The 16,565-nt window shown below is 57.6% G+C and overlaps 1 protein-coding gene across 2 annotated transcripts; it reads left to right on the forward strand.

Annotated features, from left to right (window-relative positions):
- Positions 1 to 340: 340 nt before the first annotated feature.
- On the forward strand, positions 341 to 13,374 carry POFUT2 (protein O-fucosyltransferase 2). 2 transcript variants are annotated; one of them, XM_061167440.1, is made up of 9 exons: positions 342 to 505; positions 1,822 to 2,072; positions 4,048 to 4,192; positions 4,802 to 4,912; positions 9,799 to 9,865; positions 11,057 to 11,182; positions 11,468 to 11,648; positions 11,960 to 12,083; positions 12,310 to 12,600. In XM_061167440.1, the coding sequence occupies exons 1-9, from the start codon at positions 375 to 377 to the stop codon at positions 12,461 to 12,463; spliced, it is 1,290 nt and encodes a 429-aa protein (XP_061023423.1). In that variant the 5' UTR covers positions 342 to 374; the 3' UTR covers positions 12,464 to 12,600. The 2 variants fall into 2 exon arrangements, with proteins under 2 accessions (XP_061023422.1, XP_061023423.1); XM_061167439.1 differs by lacking the exon at positions 11,468 to 11,648 and having other exon boundaries at positions 341 to 505; positions 12,310 to 13,374.
- The last annotated feature ends 3,191 nt before the right edge of the window (positions 13,375 to 16,565 follow it).

The raw sequence follows: 16,565 nt of genomic DNA on the forward strand, positions 1-16,565 counted from the left end.
GCTGACCGGTTTCGCGTCCGGAGCCCCTGGAGGCAGCAGAGCCAAGCAGTCCTGCGAGGCCCCGCCCCCTTCACGGCCCCGCCCCCCGACCTCGCCCTAATCTCCGCCCCGCACGAACTACCGGGAGGACCTCAGCGCGGCCCCGCCCAGGGATCGGCCCCGGCCTCCCGCCCATTAGTCCTGCCTCCCGGCCCCGCCCCAGCCCCCGCGGCTCTGCAAGTTTGAAGGAATGTCCGGACTCGGGCTCACGCAAGACGCATGCGCTAGGTGGGCACCGTGGCGTTGCCGTGGCTACGCGAGACGCTCTCGGCGAGGGCGCGCTGCGCTTCCGGGGGTGGGGCGCGGCTACAGGAAGTGCGTGGCCGCCCGGGGCCATGGCGGCGCTTGCCGTCGTCTTCCTGCTGCTCTGGGCGGCTTCCTGGCCGTCGGCCTCGGCCTCCGGCGACGAGTTCTGGCCTGGCCAGTCGGCAGCCGACATCCTGTCGGGGGCGGCGTCCCGCAGACGGTAAACGCATGCCCGCGCCATCGGCGGGGCTGGGACCGGGACCCGGAGCACAGGGCCGGGAGGCGGGGCTCGGAGACAGGGTGCGGAGCAGTGGGGCCTCTGTCTGCCCTACACCCTTGGCGCCCTGGCCTGGGGACGCGAGCCAGGGTCGCCTGGCGACCGCGGCCTCCCGGAGTCCCTTGGAAGGACAGGCTAGGGTCCACGTTAGGGGGCAGGGAGGGGGGCCCCAGTTAGTTGATACGGAGTGTTGCCTGGCGTTCGAGGAGCCCCAGAATCAAATGCTCGAATGGGTTGGCTCTTAAGAAAGCCCAGCCTTGTTTATCTGCAGGAGAGTTTCCGCCCTATAACAGATGCTGGTTGTTCTATAGATAAATCTCAGGAGTAAGAAACAAGCGTCTGTGCCCTACAGCTGTTACTGAGGGAGGGTCTGACCCAAAACAGACTGCTGGGTGCAGGGTGTACAGACGGTAGACTGGCAGTTTTGGGGAATTGGAGGCCCGGGCCAGGCATTCCAGCATGGTCACTTTTGCAAACGGAGGTGCAGAGAAGGGAGGGTGAGGCCATAGCAGAGGCAGGAGTCCCCTCTCTGGGTCTTGTGTAGGGGAGTCTCGCTGTGGATAAGGCAGCAGTTCTCTGGGTGCTCAAAGACCCCCAAGGTGCCAGGTCATTTTCCTAGAAACACTGGGATGCTGTCTGCCTTTTGCACACACTCGTGAGTTTACTGTGGGGGTTTCCAGAGACCACCTGACCTGTGGTATCATAACACAGGGAATGGAGAAGCAGACAGGAAAATACAGGTGTCACCTGACTGAAGAGAGACTTGCAGAAATTAAAAACACTGATACTCTTCTCTCTGATGGTTTTTGTCTTGAATATACTGGAAATTCATAAATAAGTTCTTGCTTTTTTCCTAATACAGGAATTATTGATAGATTTAACCCACATAAATAGCAGCCTTTGGGAGTCCTCAATAATTGTTGAGAATGTAATAATTGTTGAGAATGTGCAGGGGTCCATAGACCAGGAAGACTGAGAACCCCTATAGGACGAGGGCTCAGATTCTAGCCATTGAGATCCTGCTGGTTTTAGCTATGAATTATTGCTGATTGTTAAACAGATGGTAAGATGCTTTCTGTGCCTACTCCAGGGCTCTTTAAGTAACTGGTCTTATAGAAATGGGTGGGCTGCTGCCTCCACTTTACAGACCAGAAATACTGATGGTGCCTGGTGTCGGGGCCAGGCTGCCAATGTGGGCGGTTGGGTTTTCCGTGCAGAGCCCTGGCCCTGAGGCGCTGTTGTTCTGCCCACCCTGCCAGGTACCTTCTGTACGATGTCAATCCCCCCGAGGGCTTCAACCTTCGTAGAGATGTCTACATCCGCATCGCCTCCCTCCTGAAGACTCTGCTGAAGACGGAGGAGTGGGTGCTGGTGCTGCCCCCCTGGGGCCGCCTCTACCACTGGCAGAGCCCCGACATTCACCAGGTCCGGATTCCCTGGTCCGACTTCTTTGACCTTCCAAGTCTCAACAGAAACATCCCCGTCATTGAGTATGAGCAGTTCATCGCAGGTGAGGCGGGTGGTGGTCCTTTAACTGGGGCCGGGCGGTCGTTGGTTCTGGTGTGACCGTCCGGCCAGGCCAGAGACCTTGGCCAGTGGGGCTGTCTCCCCTCAGGCCTTAATGTAGGGGCCCTGCTTCCTGCTTCTGTTTTCCCCACTACTAGTGATCTTGGTCTTTTCGTAGTTTTTTAGGGAAATAGATCTGAACTATGTGTCCCCTTGCCTCTAAAAACCCGGGCCGCCTTGGTGAAGCGGAGCTGTGATGGGGAGGCCACTGCCCGGAGGCCGGCCTCGTCCCAGCTGGACTGCAGGCCTCCCTTTCTGTGCAGGCCACTCTTACCTGAAGGAAGGCTCAGTGCATGAGTGGTGGTGGCCATGTGTTGGCAGAGACATGTAACGCCGTGTCCTGCCTTGTTCAGTCCTATTCAGGGTTCCTGTTGTAATGTTTTTAAGAGAGAAGAGCTGATGATTTCTTAGAATAAAGGAGTTGGAGCACACTGCTACCTTGTTTAGGAGACATGAACTTAAATAGGGTCATCTCTGCCCCACGTCCCTGGAGCCGCCTGGAAGAGCAAGTCACGGCTCCTGAGCGGCGGTCGTGGGACTTCTGCTGTTTGGGGGCCTGGGAGCCTGAGAGTCACTGCTCCCGCCAGGGACAGGCCCACATGTCCTCACCAGGTTCTGTTCTCGCCGCGCCCCGGGCCCTGTCGCCCAAAGACGTTTTCCCCGTCAAGGTCAGCACCGTGGGTGCTGCAGGCCTGGAGCCTTGAAGTGGCTTCTGCTGGAAAGGCAGACCCGAGGCTGGAGGTCGGCCTCCCTACCCGAGGGGGGTTGGGGTGTCCAGTTTGACCCAGCTCCTCCCAGGGGAGCAGGCTTGGTCTTGGTCTGCACGGGGCTTGGCCCCCAGGGAACTGGCCCCTGACTTGCTGGTGGGGCGCGGTCGACCATGAGCCGGGCTCAGTGATGGCAGACAGGTGTGGTTCCTGCTGCTCTGCCAGCCTCATCCCTTGGGCTGGGCAGCAGGGTGAGGACTGAGCCCACGGGTGACAGTGTGAAGAGGGCAGCCTTGACCCCGCTCAGGTTTCCTCCTGCAGAGGGACAGGCATGGGTGCCACCCCAGAAGACCCTCAGGCCTTGTGCCGTGGGCGCGTTCACGTCTCAGTTCCGGTGTCACCACCCCTGCCTTGCCGTAGGAGCCCCTGAGCTTTGGGCGTTAGTGCCCCAGCTGAATGAATGTGGATGACCCTGGGTTTCTCTCGCTGTGGCATGCCCACTCCCAGGCTCCGTCATTCCACCTGTGAACACCTCTTCACTGAGCACCGGGTGGTGGGCGGGAGGCTCTAGGTGTGAGGGGAGCGGTGGGTGAGAGGGGTACTGACCCCTGCTCTCCTGGCCTCTGTATTGGAGAGTGGAGGCCGAGCTTAAGTCAGTGGTGAGGACATGCAGCTCTGGGGCAAGCCCCAGAGCCACAGGACGAGAAAGCTGGAAGGAGTATGGGGTCTGGGTGGTGGGCGTGGCCTGGGAAGGCATCTTTTTTGGGGAGCTGCAGTTTGATGGCCTCACAGGGGTCAAGAGAGAGCCCTGGAGGAGACAGCTGGTCAGGGGCCTGGGGAAGGAGCATGAACTGGGCTCCAGGCACCATGGGGAGGGAGCCAGAGGAGGAAAAGCCCAGAAGAGGAGAGGCCAGAGGACCGGCCCTGCCCCCAGGGAAGGCGGGTGTAGCCGGAGAGAGAAGAGGGCCCAGGTGCTGTCATAGGTCAGGGCAGCGTGGGGCCCAGAGTAGCTGCGGGGCCTAGACGTCCCCACCCTGGCAGCCCTCCTGTCCCATGGACCCCCACGTCCCGAGGTCCTTGTTCCATCGTCTCTGTTGTTACAAGCTCTCTCCAGTCCCGTTTGGGAAGACAGTGTTGTTCTGTACGGGGTGATTCTCTGTGTCCCCGTAACCTGGGCTGTGGTCCCCGTCTCATCTGTCCTGTCTCCTCCAGAGTCTGGCGGGCCCTTCATCGACCAGGTCTATGTCCTGCAAGGGTATGCGGAAGGCTGGAAGGAGGGGGCCTGGGAGGAGAAGATTGACAGCCGGCCCTGCATCGAGCCGCCACTGTACTCTCAGGACAAGCACGAGTATTACAGGTACCGCTGGGAGGTCCACGGGCACGGCCCACATCCAGGGTGGCTCTTGTTGCTGCATTTGAGGACTCAGGCTGTTTAGGAGTATCTGTTTCCATTTGTAATGCGTTTGAACCTCTTCGTGGAGATGTCATCACCCCAGACTGCGTTGCTGTCAGAAGAGCTGTCTGGGGAAGTGCTGCCCGTCGTCTCCTCCCTCTGCAGCCTCCACAGCCCCCTTCCCTACCTACCCCAGCAGAGGACCAGAGTAATGTGGTTCTAAGACCTGGCGTGACTAGGAGCTCTTGAGAGCAGAGTTGCTTTGAGGATAGTTACATCAAAATGGGCCCTGACACATAAAGCATTGTTTCCGCCGGGTTCCTCTGGGGCCGCCCTGTTTTCCCGTCATTGAACCATCCAGGTTCCTGAAAAGAGCGTCAGTGGTCTCATCAGATGAGATGACATTTGTGGTTTCTTTAAAAATTTCCATACTATCGCTACCTGCGATCACAACCAAGTTTTCACATAGGAACCAGCCGAGTTTCTCCAGGTCAGGCTGTGCATCTGGACTTGACTCCCTGCCCATGGACGAACACACCACACTGACGGGGTGCCGTGGGTCTTATTTTCCAGAGGATGGTTTTGGGGTTACGAAGAGACGAGGGGTTTAAACGTTTCCTGTCTGTCTGTCCAGGGATCGGCCTCCATCATCGCGCCTGTGCTATTGAGAAATACGTCTGCACGGTGAGTGTCTGCGACGTCGCTGGGTGCCGGCTGGTACATGTGTATGCTTGTGTGTGCCATGGTGCTGGCACGGCTCGTGGCAGGGGGGAGGGGCACTCCCTGGAGGGTTAGCCCTCAGCCCTCCCCCACCCCCAGAGGGCCTGGCGGTCAGGATCCAGGGAGCACCCCCCAGGATCACCTGCGGGAGCACTCCCGGGTGGGGCGGGCACGCCTGCTGTCTTCTGGGTGCTGCTTGGGGCATCTGTGCTCTGAGCCTGACCTTGGTGTGTGTGGTGGGGGGTTGTCTCTGGTCCCACCACTGGTGGGTGGTGCAGTCGGATTCACACCCAGATCCTGCCCCGGGGTCCCATCTGAGCTGGCGGGGAGAGGCGGGGGCGGGGGGGCAGGAGGAGAGGACGGGGATGAGGGCTGTGGGGTGGTGAGGCTGAAGCAGGCTCAGGGCCAGGACAGGAGCGGGGTGAGAAACGGGGGGCTGGGGCGGCCTGCAGCTGGTCTTGGAGGCTCACAGTGGAGGAGGAACGCTTCCCCTCGGGACGGGGTCGGGGGTCACTCCTGAATCAGGCCTTCGCAAAGCTGGGCTCTGAGAGGTCAGAGGAACAGCTCAAGCCTAGACACAGCACCCTGGCGGCTGGTCCTGGCCTCTCATGTCGGAAGTCTGTCTGCACGCCCAGGCTTTCTTTGAAGCAGGAAACCAGGCACGCTCACACTTCCCCCCCACACACACATTACCCCCCCACACACACACACCCTGGGCAGCACCCGAGGGTCAGCAGGAAGGGACACGGAGTCTCGGGTGAGTCCCAGGGTCTGGTGTGTGAGGGAAGCTGCTCTGGAGGTGCATGCTTGGTTCCAGCATGCCCGGGGAGTTCCCTGCAGGTGTGAGTTGTGGGGGACGCGGGGACCCAGAAAAGCCAGCCGTCCCATTAGCCACCATCAGTGTCCTGAGCCTGCAGCAGGCTCTGAGCCCCTTCCCTGCTCTCTGGGGCCTGGAAGGTCTGCCTGTCCCAGCACTGCCCCATGTGCCAGGGTGCCAGGCCGCTCCCTCCTGGGCCTGTGTAAACAAAATGCAGGTGGGCACACGTGCTCTGCTGGGTGGGTCCGAACTCCACCAAGAGAGGAAGAGGCACAAGGTTGCCAGAGGTTTGGGACCCTGCGATACAAGTCCTAGAACTGCATTTCCGAAGCAGGTCTGGCTGAAGTTTGGGTTGTGGGGCAGGTTTTTTCTTTTTTTTTTTTGTCCCATTTGCAGGTAAGGGGATCTGAGCCCAGGAGAGACTGGTGCCCAGGGATCCCTCCTTCTGTTCAAGAGACACTGGTGGGAGGGAGTGGGCTTAGGGTTAGGTTGCTGAGACGTGAGGCCAGATAAGGGGGGGCACCCCTACCACACAGATAATTCAAGATGTGAAAAGCACTAACCAAAGAGAGGATGGATACGTTCAGTTACCCTGAAGTTTAATAAGGCTTGTCTGCCAATAGATACTGTTAACAAATGGACACAAACCACAGAGAGGGGTACTTGCAGCCTGTCCTGTAGGACCCAGATGCAGACAGAGCTCCTGAAGGCCCCTGAGTACAGGGCAGGCAGCCTTGGAGCAGATGCAGCAAAAGACACAATTGTGTACATTGTCGGGGGTATCAGGTACACCCTGTTTGTGCTCAGGGGGGACACACTGCCCTTAGACCCGAGGAGAGACACAGCCCACTGCGTCTTGGAAAAAGGGCCCCAGGGGCAGAAGGAGGTGGAGACCCCTGGGGGTGCAGGGGACGTCAGGCAGAGGGGGGCAGGCTTGTGACCCTAAGTGCCTGCAGGAGCATCCCACGCGTGTTCCGGAATATTCCTGTGAGCCCCAGACCAGGGAGCCCTTATACCCCTCAGCAGTCGATCATTGGAAAAGCTAGGTTGTGCAGGTTCAGAATTGAAGCACAACTGAGCCGTGAAAATCAAAAAGCACTGCTGCCTCCAGCAAAGGTGATCACGAGGAGCAAACAGCAAGTGAGAAAAGCCGAAGATAAGTCCAGCCATCCCGGGGCGGGAAGTTAGAGAGGCATGGCCATCTGCCCGTGGGGGTCCCGGGGCCAGGGCAGGGTTGAAGCATGCTCTCCAGGCGCCTAGAGCTGCTTCAGAACCCCACGTGGCCATTGGCGGGGTGGGATACACGCGTCTGCAGGCTGTGCTGTGTCTTGTCGTAAAACGGAGTCTTCAGAAACTGTTCTCACAGGGACCCCAGACCACCACTGGGTCCATATCCTCTCATCTTTCCAGAACTCTTCTTCTTGCACCCGGCGCTCACGCCCATCTCCCTGTAAAGCACACATGTACTCACACCACAGGCGTGTTCTCTGCGGAGTGTCCTGTCTGTCTCCCACTTGCTGGTACCCCTTGGGAGGCTCTGTGAGGTGAGACCCATGAGGTCACTGCAGAGGTTGCCATGTTCCTCTGCACCTGTCTCCGCACAGAGAAAGAGGGTTCACGGAAACTGCCTGAGTTGGTGGCCTTTGACTGGTCCCAGGTTTTGCCATCACAAACAGGAACTGTGTTTGCACAGTTATGGGGGAGTGAGGACACAGGCTTTCGCCCAGAACAGAAGCTGGGTCTTGCTTTCCGAGTGGGGGCCACCGAGCCATGGTCCCCACGCAGCCCCGGGCAGGGCGCTTTGGGCTTTGGAGCGGACGAGTGAGGATGGACCTCTGCTATGTTCATTTGTGTTTCTTTGATTTCAGAGTAAAACCATGTTGAAAAGCTCTTTTGAAATGATTTTCTTTGAAGCATCTATTTACATATTTTGCCAATTTGTTTCTCTGCAGAAGTTTTAAACTTTTATATATTCGGAGTTGTTATCCTATTTATTCTTTAAAGCTTTCTATGTGGTTTTTTTTTTTTTTTTTGAATAATCTTTCAGATCAGTTCATTTACTCCGTCATGTCCAACTCTTTGCTACTCCGTGGACTGCAGCACGCCAGTCTTCCCTGTCCATCACTAACTCCTGGAGCTTACTCAAACTCACATCCATTGAGTTGGTGATGCCATCCAACCATCTCATCCTCTGTTGTTCCCTTCTGCTCCCGCCTTCAATCTTTCCCAGCATCAGGGTCTTTTCCAGTGAGTCAGTTCTTTGCATCAGGTGGCCAAAGTATTGGAGTTTCAGCATTAGCATCAGTCCTTCCAATGAACACCCAGACTGATCTTTAGGATGGACTGGTTGGATCTCTTTTCAGTCCAAGGGACTTTCAAGAATCTTCTCCAGCATTATACTTCCAACACTATACATCAGTTTTTTGACGCTCAGCTTTCTTCATAGTCCAACTCTCACATCCGTACATGACGACTGGAAAAACCATAGCTTTGACCAGATGGACCTTTGTCGGTGAAGTGATGTCTCTGCTTTTTAATATGCTGTCTAGGTTGGTCATAGCTTTTCTTCCAAAGAGCAAGCATCTTTTAATTTCATGGCTGCAGTCACCATCTGCAGTGATTTTGGAGCCCCCCAAAAATAGTCTCTCTCTGTTTCTGTTGTTTCCCCATCTATTTGCCATGAAGTGATGGGACCGGATGCCATGATCTTAGTTTTCTGAATGTTGAGTTTCAAGCCAACTTTTTCACTCTTCTCTTTCACTTTCATCAAGAGGCTCTTTAGTTCTTCTTGGCTTTATGCCATAAGGGTGGTGTTATCTGCATATCTGAAGTTATTGATATTTCTCCCGGCAATCTTAATTCCAGCTTGTGCTTCATCCAGCCTGGCATTTCTCATGATGTACTCTGCGTATAAGTTAAATAAGTAGGTGACAATATACAGCCTTGATGTACTCCTTTCCTGATTTGGAACCAGTCTGTTGTTCCATGTCCAGTTCTAACTGTTGCTTCTGGACCTGTACGCAGATTTCTCAGGAGGCAGATAAGGTGGTCTGGTATTCCCATCTCTTGAAGAATTCTCCACAGTTTGTTGTGATCCACACAGTCAAAGGCTTTAGCATGGTCAGTAAACCAGAAGTAGATGTTTAATAATCTTTACCATTTCAGTATTCTTAAAAATTCTTTCTTGTTCTACTTTTTATAGTTTCAGTCTGCACAATTAACTCTGAGCCCCTGAGGATCTGTTTTGGCTTAAAAATGGAGCCTCTGATTACCCCACCCGTGTCCCCCACCCAGGCATCTGGGAGCCACCCTCTCCAGGGTTGTCCTGCCCAGGGGCCAGCTGGAGTGGATGTGGCCTGCTCTGGAGGGTCCTCTCTGTGTGTTAGGATTCTTCAAGTTGCTTGATGAGCTCAGGTGGGCAGCCTCTTCTGCCCCACACTTTGAAGGATCAAGTTGACGCTTCCCGAAAAAGGCCTGGCTTTTGGCCGGAGAAAGACACACACGACAAGGATTCTCTTTCGTTAAGGTGATCCTTAGAAGCAGGAGTAAGCACGCACGCACTCCTTTGGGGTAGCCGTGGTGGTTTGGCTTTGCCCTTTCCCCAGAAGTGCGAGTTAAGCCATAGCTGTTCTAACGTTGAACCAGCTTTGCATTCCTGGTATGAACTCTATTTGTCATTTGTGTTTTTCTTTTAGTGTGTTGCTGGATTCTGTTGGCTAGTTTTATTTGTTTTGTGTATTTGTTTTTTTTGCATTGATAGTCACAAGTGAGCTTGGCTGCTGAGGTAGTTCAGTGGCAAGGGCAGGAGAGAGTCTGTGAATGTTTAGAGCCACTGAGGAAGCAGAAGCCATCTGCAGGCGGCTGCCTTTGAGAGGGTCAGTAGAGACTTGCCCTCATGCACCCAGCTGACCCTACAGGGTTTGGACCTGCTCAGGTTTTGTCCTGGACTGTTCCCTGGCCCAGGGCCCTCCCACATGACGGTGGTCAGTGGAACACATGGGCATAAAGACCTTTTTCTATTGTTTAAAAATAGGTCTGTGATGTTGGACCGAGCTGAGAACCTCCTCCACGACCACTACGGTGGGAAGGAGTACTGGGACGTGAGTGTTGCCTCGGGCGTCTCTGTGAATGCGTGTAGTTTGGGAAACATATCCCTCTCCCCCAACTCCCCAACACACACACACATGCACACACACACAGCAGCTCCTGTGTCTACCTGCTGCCTAACACAGTGAGGCCGAGTATCTGGGGGTGGGCCCGCCAGCGAGTGCTTCCCACCTGCCCACGGAGGTGCTCCTGGGAGAGGGCTGGGGCGTCCCAGGCCCTCCTCCTGCGCTGGCTGTCCCTGCTGCTGGCGCTGGGAGCCTGGACGAGAGCTCTGGCCCCATGTGCTCAGCCATGGGAGGTGGGCGCTGTCTGCTCGAGTCCTGGACAGGGGAGCTGGGCTCTGCTTTGACGGGGAGGTGCTGGCTGTGGTGGACAGATGGTGCTGGAGGTAGGCCGAGGCCTTCTCCCGTCCTTCTGGGGTGGAGACGCCTAGTCATCAGGTGTCTGGTTTGGAAATGAGGTGCAGTCCTGCCCATGGAGGCCCAGCGCAAAAGCATGAGACGTTCCCTGAGAAGAGCCCTCAGCTACGAGGTGGAGACCCAGGTGACGTCGGCACGCCTAGCCTGTCCGGGGCTCGGCCAGAAACATCAGGGTGGGTGGGTGGGTTGCGGGGACAGCTCCCACCCTCCCACAGGTACCAAAACTGACCCTTAGCAGGGACATTTGTCTGTTGTTGATGTGAAATAGAAGTGGGGGCTGGGCAGGGCAGAGGCCTCCAAGTGAGAGCCCTGCTCCTTGGACTCGGGCACCTCCTGATGGGTGGGTTCAGAATCACAGAAGGGCCATTGTCATCATGTGGACACGGGTTCTGTGCCTCTCAGCCCTTCAGGGTGGTGACCCTTCAGCACTTTCCTGACCCTGCCAGTCACATTCACTTAGCCAGAGCTGGGCCCCAGGCCACGGGGACACTTGGGAGGAGAGAGAGCTGCAGCGTCAGCCTGCACAGCCCATCGGAGCGTACCAGGCCGATGTGGTCACGCCCCCTGGACGCTCCTGACCGTCCGAATGGTGGGCTCCACCTTGAATCCGCTGCACTGCCCGTGGGCCAGTGGCCAACCTGCCTGAGGCCCTAGCTCGCTCGTTGTCCTCAGGTTGGACTCCGGATGGATGAGGGGGTTCTGGGGACAAGAGGGAGTGGCGGGCAAGGAGGGTTGGTGCCGGGCTCACGGCCTGTCTTCCTGCAGACCCGGCGCAGCATGGTGTTCGCCAGGCACCTGCGGGCGGTGGGGGATGAGTTCAGGAGCAGGTACCTCAACTCCACGGACGTGGCTGATGGAATCCCCTTCGAGGAGGACTGGACCCGGATGAAGGTACCCCCCTCGCCCCCATAATCTTTGAGAGTGGGGTGCATTTCCCTCTTGAGATGCCTCACAACTAAGCCCTTAAACGTTAGGAAGGGTCTGAAGGGGGCATGCTTGCCCATCACAGGGCTCCTGGCCCTGCACCCCAGTTACCCGAGCTGTTGCTCGTCAGCAGGGAGCCCTGTCCTAGCGTAAACCTGAGGACATTGGTGATCAGTCCAGGGACAGACCCCGTCAGGCCCTGAATCCCACCTGCTTGTCACCAGCTCAGCCAGTTTGGTCCCTTTTGGCCAGGTCAAGCTGGGCTCCTCGCTGGGGGGCCCATACCTGGGCGTCCACCTGAGGAGGAAAGACTTCATCTGGGGGCACCGGGAGGATGTGCCCAGCCTGGACGGGGCCGTGCGGAAGATCCGCAGCCTCATGAAGGCCCACCAGCTGGACAAGGTGTTCGTGGCCACAGACGCCATCAGGAAGGGTATTTGGCTCCTGTCCATCTGTTCCTCCTTGGGTTAATAGTGGGGTTGTGTTTCTGTCCTCGTCCCCCACCCCGCGGTCCTGCTGTGGGCACGTGTGCGTGTGTGTGTGAGTCCCTCTTGGCCTGTGTGAGTCGTGGGCATGTGTATATGCGTGTGCTAGTCTCTTGCAGTCTGAGAGTCGGGGGCACGTGTGCATGCGTGAGCCCCCTGCACCCTGCAGAGTTGTGGGTATGTGCATGCCTGTGCGACACCCCTCTAGGCTGTGCGAACCCCCCGCGGCCCCTGCTCACCGGCCCCCTCGCGCCCACAGAGCTGGAGGAGTTGCGGAGGCTGCTTCCTGAGATGGTGCGGTTCGAGCCCACGTGGGAGGAACTGGAGCTCTACAAGGACGGGGGCGTGGCCATCGTGGACCAGTGGATCTGCGCGCACGCCCGGTGAGCGCCCTGCTCACGTATGGCCCGTGTTCCCAGCTGGGTCCTCATGTGCAGACGGGCTGGTCTGCTCGCCCACCCCTGAGTCCTGAGCCCAGGCCGCTTGCTGGTGACCAGCTGCAGGGAACCCCGGCTGAGGGGACTGGGGCGAGGGCCCGGGCAGGTGTCTGGGTGGGTGGTGGATGGGGGGATTGCGCTGCAGCCCTGGTGACAACCTGTTCCTCGGCAGGTTTTTTATTGGCACATCGGTCTCCACGTTCTCCTTTCGAATTCACGAGGAGAGGGAGATCCTGGGCTTGGACCCCAAGACAACATACAACCGGTTCTGCGGGGATGAGGAGAAGGCGTGTGAGCAGCCCACTCACTGGAGGATTGCGTACTGAGCCCCCGCGGCTGCCCGAGGACACGTGTCCCCTCCCGGATCTCAGGCTGGGGACCCCGCAGAGCTGCACTGTGTGCATCCTCGGCCAGGGTGTCTTTGTGAGCCGGTGCCTCTGCGTCCCCAGGACTTGGGTTGCTTTCACTTGGGATCCATCCGGAGGCAGGCGTCTGCAGGCAGCAAGGCCCCCAGTGATGCCGCGGAGGTTCCGGCTTACCCTTACTGACCTTGGCCTGCGGGGTTTCCAGCAGTGTTGGCAGGCCTGGTACCTGGGCTGCTCCAGCCCTGGGCCAGTGGACGCGATGCTGACCCTGCCTGTGCCCCAGAGCAGTGCCCTTGGCCCTGCGCTCCTCCCCACAGAACCCTGTGCCAGCTGGACGGCAGGCGGACCTCACCTCACCAGGGCTGGGCTGAGGCTTGTGGGGCTGTGATCCCCACCCCTCACCTCCGCCTGAATCAGAGCACCAGAACAGTGTTCAGGACGGCTGGTGCTCTGTGCTTGTGTTGGGGGGCGGGGGAAGCCCTTCCGTGGTTGTCTGCAGGGTCCTTCCAGCCAGTGTGGTCCAATGGCCACAGCAACATGCTGAACAGCCGGATGCTCGTCCTTGAAGCCTCTGTGCCCCCGCCCCCCTGCCTTGAGGGCAAAGAGAGCAGGCTAGAGGAGCAGGGTCACTCCAGCCCCAGACCAGGTGCCCAACTTCCCCAACACGTGGGGTGACTGCTGATGTGGGTGTGGGGAGCCATGTGGAGTTTGGGGGTGGGGTATCCAGAGCCCTGACCTTCCTGCGTCTCCTTCAGGGTCCTAGGTGAGTCCTAGGTCCTAGGTCACTCTCGGTCGTGCAGGGTGAAGTGACAAGATATTTATTCTTTCTCCATTTGTATATCAAATGTTAATAAAATACATTTTCTAAAAGCGGTGCTTCTTCCGCCCGAGTACTCTTTTGGCCAAGAGCTGGACCAAGCATTTGGACTTGGTCGTCACCTTCTCTTTGAGGAAGGCAAGCTGCTCTGTCATCACTGTGTTTGTGGGTGTGAGCGTGATGGAGGCAGTGCCCACACCGCCAGTCCCTCTGTCCTTTGCTCGTGGCCGCAGACGTGTTGGTAAAGAGTCTGGTTGCAGACATCTTGAGAACTGCTGTCATCTAGGTGCCAAGTGGTGGGAGCCCTGAGGTCACGGAGCCCTGAGGCCATCAGCAAAGCCTCGCACGGTGGAGACAGCTTGGGCTGCTGTGCGGAGACAGGAGGACCCCCCTTCACAGGCCAGGCCAGGCTAGGTCCCCCGGGACACACATCCCAGAGGTGTCTGGTCAGAGGGTGGGAGGAGCAGGTGGCAGATGACCCATGCCCTCTTTAACTGGTGCCCTCTCTCCTGGGGGTTTTTGTTCAGTCGCTGAGTTGTGTCTGATTGTGTGATCCCGTGGGCTGCAGCACCCCGGGCTTCCCTGTTTCACTATCTCCTGGAGTTTACTCAAACTCATGTCCATTGAGTTGATGCCACCAACCATCTCATCTTGTGTAACCCTCTCCTACCCTCAATTTTTCCCAGCATCAGGGTCTTTTCCAGTGAGTCGACTCTTCATAACAAGTGGTCAAAGTATTGGAGTTTCAGCTTCAGCATCAGTCCTTGCAGTGAATATTCAGGGTTGATTTCCTTTAGGACTTACTGGTTTGATCACCTTGCTGTCCAAGGGACTCTGAAAAACCTCCAACACCACAGTTGAAAAGCATCAATTCTTTGGCACTCAGCCTTCTTTATGGTCCAAATTACATCCATACATGACTATTGGAAAAACAGTAACTTTGATTATACAGACCTTTGTCGGCAAAGTAACATCTCTGGTTTTTAACATGCGGTCTAGCTTTATCATAGCTTTTCTTCAAGGAGCAAGCATTTTAATTTCATGGCTGCAGTCACTGTCCACAGTGATTTTGGAGCCCAGGAAAATAAAAATCTGCCACTCTTTGCATTGTTTCCGCATCTGTTTGCCATGAGGTGATGGGACCAGATGCCAAACATGTCTTTGTTTTTGCACCTGGTGAGGAGGGGCCTCACCAAGCTCCTCCCATCTCTCGTCTGGACCCCCAGATCCGCTCCAGCTGATCCCTGCTGACGCACTGATCACTCAGCGTTGACCTTGTGGAACGCAGACATTTGAACTATCGGGGCTGCGTCTCCTTGACTGTGTAGAAGGTCGAGAGTCAGGTGTGCAGGCAAGGAGCCAAGCCAATGCTCTGATTGCCTCCCATCCTCCATACCTGCCCCTGTGACCCCCGCCACCCCGCCCCGTCCTCAAAGGCAGGCACAGTTCAACCTCAACCAAGTGGAGAGGCCAGCCTGAGGTAAATAGTCATGTCCCTCCTGCCTGCTGGTTATCTCTGTGATTAAGTTGGCCCTTGTTCAGGGAGGCGATGACACGGCCAACTAACTCTCAGGACACTGTCACCAGCCTTCAGAGAAACCCAGACAATCGTGGTCCTTTCCAACCAAGAGAGGGAGGTGAGAGTGGAAAATTCAAAGGCATCACTTACAACGAATACTTCCAGAAATCCTTCTGTCTTTGGCTCATGTACCTGATTCTGGCCATGGACCCCAGGGTCAAGGCCGATGATGTCTAGGTGTGGATTTGGGGAGAGCAGGAGCCCCCTCTGTGGAGACAAGGAACTCCCATCTAGGCATCCCACCCTGGGCGACTGGCTTGGGTGAAAGAACCAGGGCCTGGACTCCTCCCAGAGGGAAGAGACTTCTGCTGCAGGAGCGCGCATGCAGGCCCAGAGGATGTCCCGGGGGCGGGCATCTGGGCCTGAGGCCCCTCTAGATGGGAAGATGGGATTCTCTTCCTGAAGCTAAGCATCAATCAAGAGAACAGAAACCCCGCCAAACTCTGCCCTCCAAAGAGCATATGTGCCTCCTGAGGCCATCAACAAGGAGGCCAGGCTGAGGGAATGGGATGTATGGAAGCGAATGGAAACCAGATGCCTCCTGGTTGGGGCTGGTGACAGGACTTCTTGCACGGCTTCAGGGCAGGCTCTACCAGCAGACACCCCTCACCTGCTGGTGTCCAGGAGGCACAGGAAAGGTACAGCAGGCCACACACACCTGACCTTCCCCCAGGCACCCCTGAACCCTCGCCTGGACACACCTCAGCCCCTCACCCAGGCAACCCTGAGCCCTCGCCTGGACACACCTCAGCACCCCACCCCAGGCACCCCTGAGCCCTCGCCTGGACACACCTCAGCCCCTCACCCAGGCACCCCTGAGCCCTCGCCTGGACACACCTCAGCCCCTCACCCCAGGCACCCCTGAGCCCTCGCCTGGACACACCTCAGCCCCTCACCCAGGCACCCTTGAGCCCTCGCCTGGACACACCTCAGCCCCTCACCCCAGGCACCCCTGAGCCCTCGCCTGGACACACCTCAGCACCCCACCCCAGGCACCCCTGAGCTCTTGCCCCAGGCTGCCAGACCAGTGTAGGAAAGTTAGGAGCCCCTGGATCCTCAGATGACAGTATCTCTGGGGGCCTGCTGGGGGTTGGTTCTCCAGAGCCTCCTCACCCCACCTGCCCCCGTGTCTGCCCAGGGCACCAGGCACCGTGAGCCTCTCTGACTCCCCACTGCCCCATGGCGGCCACCCTGGTATGGCTAGGCCAGGCCTGAGACCACCAGTAGTTGGCTGCAGCCACACACCCAGGCTTGAAATCCAGAGAGGGCTCAGGAGGAAGGACATGGTGCTGCCTCCTACCCACTCTCCTGCTGACCTGCAGGGCTGGGCCTGGGGGCCTGGCCATAGGAAGGCTGCAGGCCTGTGGTCACTGTCCGGCTCTGCTGTGTGGGAGCTCCCTCCAGGGTCAGCCGGGCCCTGAGTCCTTCCATCATGGGGTAGGTAGGGTAATACCTCCTTGCCCATGGTCACCATGAGACTGGTGGAGACCCCAACTGCTCACCTGCCTCTTCTCCTGACCCATGAACACAGCCCATGTCAGGTCCTCTCTGGGCCGCCCCGCTGTCCACCAGCCCACGGCTCCTGCCCAGATGACCCAGTGGACGTGGAAGCTAAGGCCCGGCTCCTGGAGGTAGGGCGAGGAACCAGGCTGCCCGCCAAGAGTGTG

This window comes from Dama dama, chromosome 19 (assembly GCF_033118175.1).
Source record: "Dama dama isolate Ldn47 chromosome 19, ASM3311817v1, whole genome shotgun sequence".
NCBI classification, from domain to species: domain Eukaryota; kingdom Metazoa; phylum Chordata; class Mammalia; order Artiodactyla; family Cervidae; genus Dama; species Dama dama.